The sequence below is a fragment of the Dicentrarchus labrax genome, unplaced genomic scaffold (assembly GCF_905237075.1).
Source record: "Dicentrarchus labrax unplaced genomic scaffold, dlabrax2021, whole genome shotgun sequence".
In the NCBI taxonomy this organism is placed as follows: Eukaryota; Metazoa; Chordata; class Actinopteri; family Moronidae; genus Dicentrarchus; species Dicentrarchus labrax.
This window is the reverse complement of record NW_026136701.1, coordinates 13,453,768-13,468,158: the sequence shown is the minus strand read 5'-3', so window position 1 is coordinate 13,468,158 and position 14,391 is coordinate 13,453,768. Positions and strand designations below refer to the sequence as shown.

The window sequence follows — 14,391 nt, the reverse complement described above, 5'->3', positions numbered from 1 at the left end:
TATAAGACTTTCTCCAGAGTTTTGTTTTTTCCCATTGACTTCAACTGGATTTAAAAGCATGGTCAATACAAATGGAGTGACAGCATTGGGTCAGAGCCCAGATCATGACCCACACAGGCCCTCAAAAAAGCCTTGAATAAGAGAGGATTCCAGTACCATCTGCAAGAGCCACACTTACTCTGGGATGTGATTTATGATCATTTCTTTCACATTTTGAGCAGCTCTGCTACTCACTGTGGCGGTGCCAAGAAAACCTGAGGACATCTGGGATCGTAGCCGAGAGACCGGCTGACAGACAGACTAGATAACACCTGCTTTTGGCTGTTTATGTTGGCAGACAGACAGGCAGACAGAGCAGACATCTCCTAGAAGAAATGGCACCTGCCTTTAGCCATTCACAGAAAGGCATGTTCCTGTGTAGGTTCAGGGATACCAGGAGCACCTGACAGGGGGTGGGATGAAGCAGTTGAAGTTTCAACTCAGCTCAACACGCAATAAACCAGGGGGAGCTCTGATATGTCCTAAGCTTACACTTGTGTGTTTTGCAGTGCGGAGGCTCTCCAAACCATGTTCCTGTTGATGAGTCCTAAGCAGCTGTACGAGCACTTTAAAGACGACTACGAGATCCACGACATAAACTGGAATGAGGAAAAGGCTACCGCCATCCTCGAGTCCTGGCAGAGGAAGTTTGTGGAGGTGCGGGCATACACACACCTTTCATGTATATTCAAATGCTCACATACACACACACACACACAAATAAAATAAATGCACACATTAAGCTGGATAGAAGTATAGATTTTTATTGTAGCCAACAACAAGAAAGAGGAGGATGAGAAGAATAAGGGATTTTTCTTGTTCCTATGCAGTCTTGTTTTGCTTTGGTTCCCACACACAAACACACACACACACACACACACACACACACACACACACACACACACACACACACACACATACACACTTCATGGGACTTATTCTGCAGTGTCTGAATTCCATCAGTCTTTAACTCCCTTGTAAAGCGATTTGCGGGGCAGACCAGGGCAGTAGGTGTGTGTGTGTATGCATATGTGTGTGTGTGTGTGTGGTAGGCTTGCCATCTCTCTCTGTCAGAGCCCTAGTTATAGGAACAAGCTGTTGCTGTGATAGCTGACACCCACCACAGTGAGAGTAAGGAGGGAAGGAGGGACATGTGCAAGGGAGGAGGGGTAACAATCTCAAACGATACCTGACATATTGAAGAACCAGAACAGATCTATTTGAGATTGCGAATGATTTCTGAATGTGGACAGGTAAACAGCTTTGGGGAGTTTTGGTCCATTCAGGGCACAGAGTGGAGCGAGCAGCCTCCTGGGCCATGTGATCCCATCCCTTTCACCTTTGACCTCACAACCTCTGGCATCTGTGCTCATTACTCCCCAGTTGTCATACATACACACGCACTCACACACATGCTAGCACATGTGAAAACACACACACATTCATACTCATTTTCACACAAGGGCACATTTCAAAGGGATAGGGTGCTTATTCTGTCACAGGGCCCAAAGATATGGTGCTGTAAGAAAGGCTTGGGGAAGCATCAGTCAAAGGGAGGAAGTGTGTTTTCATGTTGAAAAAAAAAGTTTAGCTTGTGTTACTCAGCAGTTCAACCCCTTCAAGGTACATATAACTATATTCTCTTTGGCAATGTTATTGTTAATTGTGTTGGGAATGTGCTAAAGAATGTATATTTTGGTGTATTTTATGATTTAGCTGGACTTACTGATGGTTAATTGATCTTTGTCCTTCAGGTGGTCCACCAGAGTGTCCCAGATAACTCCAGCCAGTCCATCCACGCTTTCTCCACCACCACCCTCAATGACATCATGAAATCCTTCTCAGATGTCAGCGTTATCAGGGTGGCCGGCGGATACCTGCTCATGGTGAGCTCAATAATCGATTATGGCTTGTAATTTTATGAACAAAAATTTGACTTTGCTGTAAAATAACTAATATTTAATTCGGATGTCTCCTCTCTAGCTGGCCTATGCCTGTGTGACCATGCTAAGGTGGGACTGTGCAAAATCCCAGGGGGCCGTCGGGCTTGCCGGAGTGTTGTTAGTGGCTCTGTCGGTGGCTGCAGGACTGGGTCTCTGCTCCCTGCTCGGACTCTCCTTCAATGCTGCCACCACACAGGTATAACACAAAGCGATTTTTAGGAGAACTGAAGGGGGTCTTTCTTTGATTTAAAGCTTTTTTTGATTTTGATGTCAAACACTTTAAATGTTCTTTCTGACCCTTTCCCATCCCAGGTGCTTCCCTTCCTGGCACTAGGCATTGGTGTGGATGACATGTTTCTGTTGGCTCATTCCTTCACAGAGGCTGGAAGTAACATCCCCTTTAAGGTACGTTTAAGACAATACTTTCCTCTCCTCTCCTCCCCTCTCCTCCCCTCTCCTCGCTTCTCTTCTGAACGCTGTCTGTGTTTGTTTTAAAGGAGCGGACAGGAGACTGCTTGCGTCGCACCGGCACCAGTGTGGCTCTGACTTCCATCAACAACATGATTGCGTTCTTCATGGCCGCTCTCGTACCCATTCCTGCCTTGCGAGCTTTCTCTTTGCAGGTATGTTTTGCAAGCACGCACGCCCTCACACGCATGCACACAGACATAAACACATGTACACAATCGCACACCGAGAGGCCCAAGGCTCCTTTGAAAATGAAAGAGATAACTTAAGAGAGGTGACACTTATTCAGAGCAGGGAAAGCCTTTGTTCACAGTTTTATTGCTGCTGCACCTACAGGGCCAACATTTTTGTGTGTGCGTGTCTCTGTGTGTGTTTGCATGTGTGTAATGTGGAATAATCAGAGCAAAGAGAGTGATGAACAGACAGAGAGAGGCAGACAGAGAGAGAACGAGAGGGAGAGGGAGGGAAGAGTGGATCAGTATATCACTGGCCCGTCAAGGCGGTTTGCTCTGATCTGTGACTAACTGTGGGTGGTCTGAAACACACAAGCACACACACAAATGCACACACATACATGTACACACACTGCAAACCACAGCCAGTTAGAATGTCAGCTTCAGGGGCTGGGGTGAGTGAAGGGTGATGGTTTTGCTCAGACTCACAACATATATATTCCCTCCCTGCTTCTTTCTCTCACTCTTTCTAGTAGTTCTTTCATTCTGGCTCTCTTTTCTTTCTTTTCTCTCTCTCTCTCTCTCTCTCTCTCTCTCTCTCTCTCCCTCTTCTGGCTCGCTTAGTATTCCTGGCTAGTGATTTAGAGTAAGGCTTTTCTTTACTTTCTATGCTGTGGTCTAAGATACTAAAAAAAAATTAAAAAGAAGGAGCCCTGACTCTCCCCAGCTGGGGTAGGGTGTCTGTAATTTCACATACTGTTCTCTGTTTTTTCTCACATTGTTTTTCTCTCTCTGTTTCCCTCCCTAGGCGGCCATTGTGGTTGTGTTTAACTTCGCCATGGTGCTGCTCATCTTCCCTGCCATCCTCAGTTTGGACCTCCACCGGCGCGAGGACAAGCGCTTGGATATCCTATGCTGCCTGTACAGCCCCTGCTCTGACCGTGTCATCCACCTCTCTCCGCACGAGCTGTCAGATGCTGGAGAGCAGCCACACACGCCCACGACGGCAACAGCTCACACTCACCAGTACACGGCAGGATCGACAATCACAACCAGCACCCAAATCACCACCACGGTGCAGGCATTCACACAGTGCGACGCAGCGGGCCAGCATATCGTCACCATCCTACCACCTACCTCACAGATCTCCACCAGCCCGCCATCTATCATTGTCTGCCCCACCTCACAGCCTCAAGGTAAATAAAACTCTATTGAACTTCTAAAATGTATGTTATTTTGTTCAAAGCATTCCCTTAAATAAACCCTGATGCCAAAACACCAATTTGCTGCTTCTATTTCCTTTCCCTAGCTATCACACCTTCCCCTACCACCACCTCTGTGCCGGACCCCTACGGCTCCCAGCTCTTCACACCCACCTCCAGCTCCACTCGGGACCTCCTAGCCCAAGTAGAGGATTCCAAATCGGGAAAGAAGTGCGTCCCGCTCCCTTTCCTGCACTGGAACCTGTCCAGCTTTGCCAGGGAGAAATACGCCCCTCTGCTCCTCAAGCCCAAAAGCAAAGCCATCGTGGTGGTTCTCTTTCTGGGTCTCCTGGGGCTCAGCTTGTATGGGACCACCATGGTGCACGATGGCCTCTACCTAACTGACATCGTGCCACGCGACACCAAGGAGTACGATTTCATCGACGCCCAGTTCAAGTATTTCTCCTTCTACAACATGTACCTGGTGACCATGGATGGATTTGATTACGCCCGGTCACAGAGGCTGCTGATCCAGCTGCACAACGCCTTCAACTCTGTTAAATACGTGGTCAGAGACAGTGACAACAAACTGCCCCGCATGTGGCTGCACTACTTCCAGGACTGGCTCAGAGGTACGAGTTCAGTCTCAGTAATGTTTTTTGATTTTTTTATTCTGGTAATAAGTTAGTCTCTTTCCCCATGAGGGTTTTCTTATAATGATGTCAGAATATCAGAGAGTGCAACAGGTTTTTTCAGGTGTGCTTTTTCTTTTTTTTAACTAAAGACCGGAGTGAATGAATGTATGTTGGTGCTGGGGTGAGAATGTGCTAAGGGTGATTGAAAGTTCAATCTGCCTGTTTACCCCCATCCACCTGGGCTCATGGGTGGTGCCTTAGACGGGTTGGGGTCATAGGTTATCTTTGCATGTGTGTGTCTGTGTGTGTGTGTGTGTGTGTGTGTGTGTGTGTGTGTGTGTCCTCGGGCTAGAACGTGTCATAGACTCAGTCAGAAGGAAGTGATAACTAACAGCTCAATCAGAGCCAGCTGAAAAAAAGAAACGGAAAAGGAAACTTGATCACATTTCCAACATCACTGCCCACATAGACACACAGGAAAGCGCCTATAATTTTATGATAATAGACATCATATTATTTATAAATGACAACCACAATAACCCTGTCTTTTCTGTGTGTGTTTTACCTCACACGCAGGTCTTCAATCGGCTTTTGATGCTGACTGGCAGGCAGGCAGGATTACCTCTGACAGCTATCGTAACGGCACAGAGGACGGAGCTCTGGCATACAAGCTTCTCATCCAGACCGGCTCCAAGAAAGAGCCTTTCAACTACAGCCAGGTATGTAGACGGGCTACAAGAAATACTTTAAAACAAAATCCACATGTCATTCCTACTTATGTCACTGTGTGTGGCATTGTGGACAACTACATTATCAGCTGTCTTTTTACCATTTATTCTGACAAAAGCTAGACTATTAAATCAGAATTTTTTGAATCGTTGTCCTCTAGCTGACTTCTCGCCGGTTGGTGGATGCAGAGGGTTTGATCCCCCCAGAGGTTTTTTACATTTACCTGACAGTCTGGGTCAGCAACGATCCTCTGGGCTATGCTGCCTCTCAGGCCAACTTCTACCCCCATCCAAGAGAGTGGATTCACGACAAGTATGACACTACAGGGGAGAATCTGCGCAGTAAGTATCTTATATGCATAATTTTGGCCTGTATGGATACACCTGAAATTGCCTTCCAGTAAAAACAGCAAATGATCTGATTTCAAATCTCGCCTTTCTTCTCTTGCAGTCCCAGCAGCAGAGCCCCTGGAGTTTGCCCAGTTCCCCTTCTACCTGAACGGCCTTCGCCAGGCTGGTGACTTTGTGGAGGCCATCGAGAGCGTGCGGGCCGTTTGTGATGAGTTTAGCCGCAAGGGTGTGTTCAACTACCCTAACGGATACCCATTCCTGTTCTGGGAGCAGTACATTGGCCTCAGACACTGGTTCCTGCTGGCAATCAGTGTGGTGCTGGCCTGCACCTTCCTGGTCTGTGCGATTCTCCTGCTCAACCCCTGGACTGCCGGCATCATTGTAAGCCACCAATCACTTTGCCCTACATCTCCTTATCATGTCCTCCTCTTCCTCTTCCTCCCTATGGCTTTTCCTTTCCACCCTTGCCTGTTCCTGTCTTACATTTTCCACCTCATGCTACCTCAACAACATCATTAGCCCCTTCCTCCCTCTCTTCTTCCTCTCACTTTCTTCTCACCCTTCTCAGCACAGCTCAATAACGCTGTCTAGGGGGCCCCTTTTTCTCTGCGGAGGGCCAGTACGCACACACACACATGGGGACCTTTGTCATTCTAATGTAGGCTGGGCCGGCCTTAGAAAAGGAAATGCAAAGGAGCAAGAAAGGCTTTGCCCTCCTGAAGCCTCTACCTCAAACTCCCTCACTGCTTTTGTCAGAGGGAGAGGGAGAGACTTGGGGACAGGACAGATCTGCCCAGTTGCGACCTTGGCCTGCTCAACCCATCCATCAGGGATATGTGTGTGTGTGTGTGTGTGTGTGTGTGTGTGTGTGTGTGTGTGTGTGTGTGTGTGTGTGTGTGTGTGTGTGTGGAGAGAGAGAAAGAGACAGTCTGAGTGTTCAGCAGTTGGAAAACATTTCACACACAAGCTGGTGGGACCGGTGGTCCTTAAGGGCCCCCCAAACTCACACACATACACAAATCCACATATCCCCAACCTCTGGGGGGGCTGAAGTGTAGCACAACAACAGTGCCGGTTTCAGTTGGAATGTGTTTAATTTAAGTAGCGGTCCCTAGCAGCACTGATTGAGACGGCAACACAACACAATCTTCACAGACAGAGAAAGGCACAGCTACATGCATGTATGGTTTCCAAGCATCAGCCCGCCTGTGAAGGCTTCACCCGGCCTGTATTTGGTCGAGCAGTAAAACGGCTTTTATCATTTCCAATTTAACTGTGCCCCAGCTCCGAGCCCCCACTGAGATCAAAAGCTCCCGTTGGCCAGGAACCGTTTTCTCCTCCTTGTTTATTAAGACTTGTTGTTGCTGTTTGTATTGCGGTTTACAGTAACATTACTAAGATGTTGCATTAAAATATCGGAAACAATAAAACAAGCCAAACAGGCTGCTATCTAGTTAAAAACAAGAGAAATTGTTTTCCACAAACAGAGACAGATGTATATGAATATACTGACAGAGTGCCCACACGCTGTTGTCTCAGGCGCTGTCAATCATTTCAACCACCTCTGGGAAGAAAGAAGAAAGAGAAAAGGAAGGAGGGAGGGAGAAGGGGAAGGTATTAGCCTCGGGGTGGGTAATTTGATGCCATGTGGTTGAGATCCTGAGCACGGGGTCAAAGATTGTGCAGGGTGAAGAGGCAAAAGTGTTCAACTCAGTCATTAAGGAAAGACATATTCTCTTTAATTGGTTTACATGCTTTTATTTGTCTTCTTACTTGCTTGTTTCCCCATCATCCTTAATGGTTCTCAAGCATTGGCAGACGAAAAATGCTTCACTTTTTAACACTTCTTGTTCATGTCTTCTTTTCAGGTGTTTATCTTGGCCATGATGACAGTGGAGTTGTTTGGCATCATGGGTCTGATTGGCATCAAGCTGAGTGCCATCCCTGTGGTTATCCTGATCGCCTCTGTGGGCATCGGAGTGGAGTTCACTGTTCACATCGCACTGGTAAGTCAAGACTCAACACAAAGCAAGAGCACACACATGGATTAACTGTTAGGGGGGGGGGGCTGAGCTCCTACAATTAAACACCTACTTTACTTGAAACCTGATGCTTTGGTCTGACTGTTAAATACATACTACACACCAACATGTGACTACATAAGACTTAATGTGACTGAAAATCACTAGTGGTAGTTTTATGTGGATTTACCTACCTCAGGGAAGAATTAAATTTAACCAGTAATATTATTTTGTAATTAATGATTAAATATATTTTTATCACTACGAGGATAATAATGCAATAAGCTGCATTTTGCAAAATGTTTTTGTAAAGCATAAACTCCTGCGGCTTAATGCCTGAAATGGAAAGTGATAAAGGTAAAATAAGTGTGATTAAAGATTTACTAGGAAGCTTGTGTAGCGTAGCGATTCCCCAACAAAACCAAATGCAGGAATTCTGAGGCGTGCCAAGCCTCACCGCAAGCGCAGGTTTTGTGTGATCGGTAAGATTTCCAACTCATTTCTCCTCTCCACCTCCCCCCTCCGCCACAGGGCTTCCTGTCAGCGATTGGCAACAGAAACAAGCGCTCTGCAGTGGCTCTGGAGCACATGTTTGCCCCGGTGGTTGACGGGGCGATCTCCACGCTGCTGGGCGTTCTCATGCTGGCAGGGTCAGAGTTTGACTTCATCATGAGGTGAGATACTGTGTGTGTGTGTGTGTGTGTGTGTGTGTGTAACCATGTATGTGTTTTTGTCATGCTGACTTTGTGCTTATGTGTGAAAGAGTGACAGTACTCATTCTACACCTTCTACAGCCCATTTGTTACCTTCAGAAGAAGCAGTGTTTTGGTTTTACGCCACTGGTGTGTGTGTGTGTGTGTGTGTGTGTGTGTGTGTGTGTTTGTGTGTGTGTGTGTGTGTGTGTGTGTGTGTGTGTGTGGAGCCAGTTGTCTAGCCTCCCTAGGGGACGGGAGGAAGCCTTGTGGGGGGTCAGTGGTGCATGCAGGTGGAAATGTTATACCCCTATTTATGTACACACACACACACACACACACACACAGTGACAAATATGCACCTGGTTCTGTCACTCTAGGCACACACACATCCATCTCCTGTCTCCCCAACCTCAGAGCACAACAAATGGGGAAAACATCAAGGGTGTGTAGCAGCTGCTCGTAAACATGGAAGTGTTCTGCTACCCACTGGGTGATGTCTCGCTCTTTCTCTCTCCCCCCCCCTCTCGCTCTCTCTCTTTCTCTGTGTCTCTTTCACACACACCCAGACACACACTCACACACACAAGGGAATCTGTAAAAATTCCTATCATCCGCTTGGCATTCTCTCCCACCATGTCGGGTGCCGTAATAAAAAGTGGAGCTAAATTTGAACTGGTCAGCCAGTCAGATGGTCTGAAGCCCACCAACAGACATCACTCTTCCTTGCGTGTGTGAGCGTGCATGTAAATTGTGTGTACTTGTGTGTGTGTTTTCTACCACTGTTTCATGGTCAGAGTGGAAAAAAGGCAAATAGCTCGATGTTTTTCAACTGAATGTGGTCCAGGCCCAAACCCGAAACCACAACCTTGAGCTCACAGACTGCAACAGGCCTCCATGACATAAAAAGCACAGTTTTTCTGCAGATTCAGAGACAGAGGCAGAGAGAGAGAGAGGAGGAGAAGTCCTCTAAGGGCGGCTTCCTTGCAATGATATGAGGTCCTGGTGGGTGGATAGATAGATGTAAGATGAACGTATCCTCCACAGTGTTGGGTTGGAAAGATAAAGAGGTGTAAATATGTAGAAAGACAGAAAAAGAATGAAGAATGAATAGGAAGTAGGACTGGGAGCGAGAAAGTCACAGAGAGCATCTTGTTTTTCTCCTCTCCTCCCATGGCTGTGTGAGAGATAATTTTCAGAGGACGGGGTGAGAAAGAGAGACAGAAGGGTCTAGTATCTCTGTTGGAGGTCTTGTTTAGCTGTAGCTGTAGCTGTAGCTGTGGTCGGGTGAATGGGGCAAGCCAGAGCTGGCTAGCTGGGGAGCAGCATAAATATACTGCTGTAAACATCTCCTGGCCTTGTAATGCACTGAATAAACAGCAAGCCTAATTCAGCTCCGCTCAGAGTCCTCACATACACACTGAACATAGCATGCATGCACACACATGCGGGGCACATATGCGTGCACACGGACACACACAAGGAGAAATGCACATATGTACAGGCATGTAAACACTTACGCTCTCTTTCTCACACACGGCTCCCCAGGCCCTGACAACGAATGGAAAAGATTACAGTTTATATAAACAACAGAATTCCTAACAGTGAGACACTGTTGGAGGTCCCACCAACGTCTCACTCTCTTTTCTTTCTGTCTCACTCTTCTCTTGTTTTTTTTTCTTGTTTTTTGTTTTTAAAGTAGTTGAAGGGTAGTACTATGACCTATTTGTGATTTCAGATTTTGATGTCTGTATGTGAACATGCTTTAATTCAATAAAGCATGCAGATTAAATATCTGTGTGTGGTTTGAAGACAGTCATGGTTTGAGCAGACGGCAAGAAATTGAAAATATCTCCCTGAAGTGTTTTGTCAGAAGTGGTTAAGAGGACATGCGTTATGTTTCCGATAAGGGAAGAAAACAAACGACAGCGGTTAAAGAGGACAAGGGAAAAGATGTCAGAATAAGTGGAGGGGCTGAAATAGGTGCAAATAAGGGTTGTGAAATTACACACAGCATGCAAACCATGAACTTTTCCCTGAAGAGTGACCTTTTGTCAAGTAAAGTAGTAGTAATAATCATTGTAGTAGTCCATTCAGAGGAAAGAGACGTGTTTCCAGAACATTACGCAGCTATTATCCCTGTCCTTGTTGGCATTTTTTTTCTTCATTCCAACAATCATTTTTTTTCCTCCCTCTTTCTTTTACCTCTTTAAGTCTGGCTGGTGGTTAGCATCTTGCTGTCTCTTGCTTTCTGCTTTCTGTTAGTGTTTAAGTGGAGTCCTCTCTAATTTTCTTGTGGAGCTCTTTCTTGTGGCCTGCCTCCACCCCTGGCCTCCTCAGAGCTCCGCTGAGATGCACGCACACACACACAAACACATGCACACAGTGTGAGTGAAAAACAGAACGAGAGAAAGTCTTGTTGCAGTGGAGGCATCAAAGCATGTTTTAGTTGGACTGAGTGGGGAATCAGATTTGCCCCCCCTGCCTTTGATACACAAACACTGGGCTTTCCCTGACTTCTTCCCCTGAGCTACTTCCCTTCCTCATCTGCCAACTATGTGTGTTTGGAGCCGTGCATGTGCATGTGTGTATGTGTTTTTTAGTCCATGTCAAACATCAGGCCTCTTTTGTCACATTAAAAGGAAAATTCAACAGAAAAATGTCAAAATTGTCTACTGTGTAAAAGTGCCATGAGTTTGGCTGATACTCTAAATCCATCTGAACTTTTGCCAAATCCCTAAAAACCTTACAGTGCAAAAGAAAATAAGATTAAAAGGACTGTGGCTCTGTGTGAATGTGAGTATGTGAGTACATGCATGTGTGTGTGCGATCTAGCTTATTCAGGCCAGAAGACAAGGGTCAGGCAGACCTGTTCAGTGTTTAATCTGAAACTGTGTTTTTTTTATGTTCAAACTAACGTACCTCATCTCTCCGTCCTTCAGGTATTTCTTTGCTGTGCTGGCCATCCTGACTGTTTTGGGGATGCTGAATGGCTTGGTTCTCCTGCCAGTCCTCCTGTCCATGATGGGCCCTCCAGCTGAGGTCACCCCGGTTGACAACTCCAGCCGCCTGCCCACGCCGTCCCCTGAGCCCCCACTCCCTCCACCGATGACCCACCACGGCTACTACACAGGCCACCACAACCCGCGGTCATCTCGTCAGCAGGCTTTCTCAGAGTCGTCGGACTCTGAGTATTATTCGGAGATGACCACCACTTCAGGGATCGGGGAGGAGGATTATAAGTACTGCGATCGAAGCGCGTACATAGCATCGCACACCAGCGTTCCACCTGCAACATCTCACATACTGCTGGAAGCCAGCAAGAACCCCAGCTTCCCCAAACTCACGGTAAGCTGCACGACCACACAAACAAGATATGAACCCTTAATCCATGTTCAAATATTCTTCAAATGCATGTGTTTCTCTGAAAGTAAACAACACTTTTTTTGTTGTAGGTGGTGAAGCCATTCAGAGAAAATTCAACAGGCACTGGTGGAAGGATAGAACCTTTACATGAATCTTCCCACAATGCACAGTCACCTCTCGGGTCCCAGGTTACGTGCTGGGATGTGAACAAGCGGGAGCAGCAGCAGGGCCTCCAGAGGCTCCAGGCACTGCCCGGCCAACACTTACCCAGCGACAGAGCTCACTTCCCTGGGAGGACTTGTCAAAGCGGCCCCAGGCTACAGAACAGCAGAGGGCCTCAGCCTAACAGGACTAAAGGGCCGAGCTATAGCAATAGCAGCTCCACCCTGCCGATGCAACAAGGCTCCACTGGGGGGTCGGTTACCATGGTAACGGCCACAGCTTCCGTGACGGTAGCTGTGCATCCGACCTTACCAGGGGCGGCCTACCAAGGCTACATGCATGAAGGTTTTGACACGGACAGCGAGTCGGACTGTTTTGAAGCTGCTAAGAGGACTTGTGGTGACAAAACCAACTTTTCTTCATGTAAGAGAGACTCTCTAGAGCTCCAGGACTTGGAAGCAACACAGGGCCGGACAGAGCATCAGTTCGTCAAGACACAAGGTGAGCTGGCGACCAGTCAATCTTAGGCTTACCTGGCTTGTAATGTTCTACTGAGATTTGTTTTTTTAGCCTAAATTTCTCTTTTTGTAGCAATGTCTAACCCCTTTTCTCTCGTCTGTTTTTCTGCTGTAGGTGGGTTGAGGATCCAGGCAGCCAAAGATTGCTAGACTCTCTCACACACCCTGCCTTCTCTCTGTGAGTCTCTGGCTGCCTCCCAGAGCACCTTGACGCCCACGTGGCGTTACATGGCGTCTTGAACTCTCAACTGTACATAGACTTCACACAGAAAAAGAGAGGATTTATTTCAAGGACATATTAAGAAAAAAAATGACGTTTTAAGAATTATATAAATCTATGAGTATATATTTTAATACTAAAAAAGAAGGAAGCTATTTAAAAGAGTACTGTATAACTTGGGTATACTCTTGTGTAAAAGTTCAGATGTAAAAGATTATTTGTTTTTGTGGGGTGGTTGATTTTTTCCCCCCCGCAATGTATAGAATAAAAAATGTGCTATATGTAAAAAGTGTCCACAAAAAGTGAGATGTTATTAAGATATTAGGCTATTGAACATACATGTCAGTGTCAGTGTTTGTATTGTTGTTGTTATTGTTGTTGTTGGGTTTTTTTTCGCTGCTACACTTCAAATTAATTTTAAGTGATTTGCCTTAAAAAATGCAGTACCCCCCCTCTCCCCCCTCTGGTTTAAGTCAGTAACTTTGTACACAGTATTACGCTGTGAGATATTCTGCCTCTGACACACTGTTGTATTTTAAGTATAGACATTCTCTGTCACAGTGTGCACTGTAAAAAAAAAAAAAAAAAAAAGAGCAGAGAATTACACAGCAGATACTGTTTTCTTAACAGTAGTAACCGTTGTGCCTTCAATTTGTCCCTTCGTTGTCACAGCATTCAGAGCTCAGTATTATGTTTTACCTGTGTCTCATTCAGACACAAAATGTCAAGAAGCAGTAGCAGACTGTTAGTCAGTTATCACCATCATCTGTGAGTGTAACTGACCATTATTGAATGTGATGAGTCAGCCAACATGCTGGCATGAGTCACACGTAATTCACGTTTCATGTTTTATCTTTGTCATGGTGTCCCAATGTCCTCTGCAGTTTTGAACTACTTGAAGGAGCTGTGATAAGATTTTATTTTCTTTCTGCAGTTTTTGTAAGCTCTACAGCGGGTGAAGTTCACATTTCTCACAATTGTGTTCACCTTCTCGTATTATATTGAAAGGGAATTATGAAATCCAATGCAAAGGGAGTGATTATTTTATTTTATTGTTATTATTATTATTATTTTCTCTTTTTTTTTTCTGTGCTGGCTGCTTTAGGGTTGTAACACATTCAACCTGCTCTGACTTTCTAATTTCTCACTTATCTTGCTAATACAAACCTCATGTTTGCCACATTACATTTTCTTTCATTCTTAGGATTTTCATGTAATTTGCTTTACAAAGTTTTGTCATTGTTGTTCAGTATTTGTCTCATCACTGCCAGGTTAAATTGCAGGGAAAAACTTGCGGATCTATGTTTTAAATGCCTTTTTTTTTAAGTGGCAGCTTCGGTTTCTTTTGTAAATCCGAAAGAAAAGTTAAGTAGCTACTGTGCAGTTGTGAATAATTAAGCAAAATGAGCAAAGCACCATTTACAGTTTGATCAGACCATAGACAGCCGGCAGGTGTTGTCAGACATTGGTGAGGAGTTTAAAGGGAGGGGGGGTTGAGGGGGGATCTCCTGCATTGGTTTGTAGTTTATTTCAAAAAAAATGTTAATGTCATGCCATATAAATTATTTATATTAAAATTTTATTTTTGTAGTTTGTACAGATGTTAGTATCTAGACTGAAGTTCTATTTTTAAAGAGTGAATATATATTATATATAAATATATCTATTTGTTGCCGAGTTTGTTTTTGTTTTGTTTGCATTTTGGGATGGGGGGTGGTGGGTGGGGGCGGGGGTTGTGGGAGGGAGGGGTTGACAACACTTTAGAGCAGAGGCCTTTTTTTTGGTGGAGCAAGGGGGGGGGGGCAGTTGGGGGACCATGAAGGAGAAGGTGTGTAGGATTGTGTCACTGTTACACCTTGTTTTAAAGTTTCCT

At 45.6% G+C, this 14,391-nt stretch overlaps 1 protein-coding gene across 1 annotated transcript in view; it reads left to right on the top strand.

Moving 5' to 3' along the window:
* ptch2 (patched 2) overlaps positions 1–13,111 on the top strand; it is a 28,962-nt gene extending 15,851 nt beyond the window's left edge. The window contains exons 9-23 of the mRNA XM_051404642.1: positions 549–696; positions 1,794–1,925; positions 2,023–2,178; positions 2,295–2,387; positions 2,480–2,605; positions 3,432–3,819; positions 3,933–4,457; positions 5,037–5,179; positions 5,350–5,530; positions 5,640–5,920; positions 7,408–7,545; positions 8,092–8,234; positions 11,195–11,600; positions 11,708–12,281; positions 12,414–13,111. Of these exons, the coding sequence (XP_051260602.1) occupies positions 549–696; positions 1,794–1,925; positions 2,023–2,178; positions 2,295–2,387; positions 2,480–2,605; positions 3,432–3,819; positions 3,933–4,457; positions 5,037–5,179; positions 5,350–5,530; positions 5,640–5,920; positions 7,408–7,545; positions 8,092–8,234; positions 11,195–11,600; positions 11,708–12,281; positions 12,414–12,448 (3,469 nt within the window). The 3' untranslated portion in view covers positions 12,449–13,111. The remainder of the gene's footprint in view (positions 1–548; positions 697–1,793; positions 1,926–2,022; positions 2,179–2,294; positions 2,388–2,479; positions 2,606–3,431; positions 3,820–3,932; positions 4,458–5,036; positions 5,180–5,349; positions 5,531–5,639; positions 5,921–7,407; positions 7,546–8,091; positions 8,235–11,194; positions 11,601–11,707; positions 12,282–12,413) is intronic.
* The last annotated feature ends 1,280 nt before the right edge of the window (positions 13,112–14,391 follow it).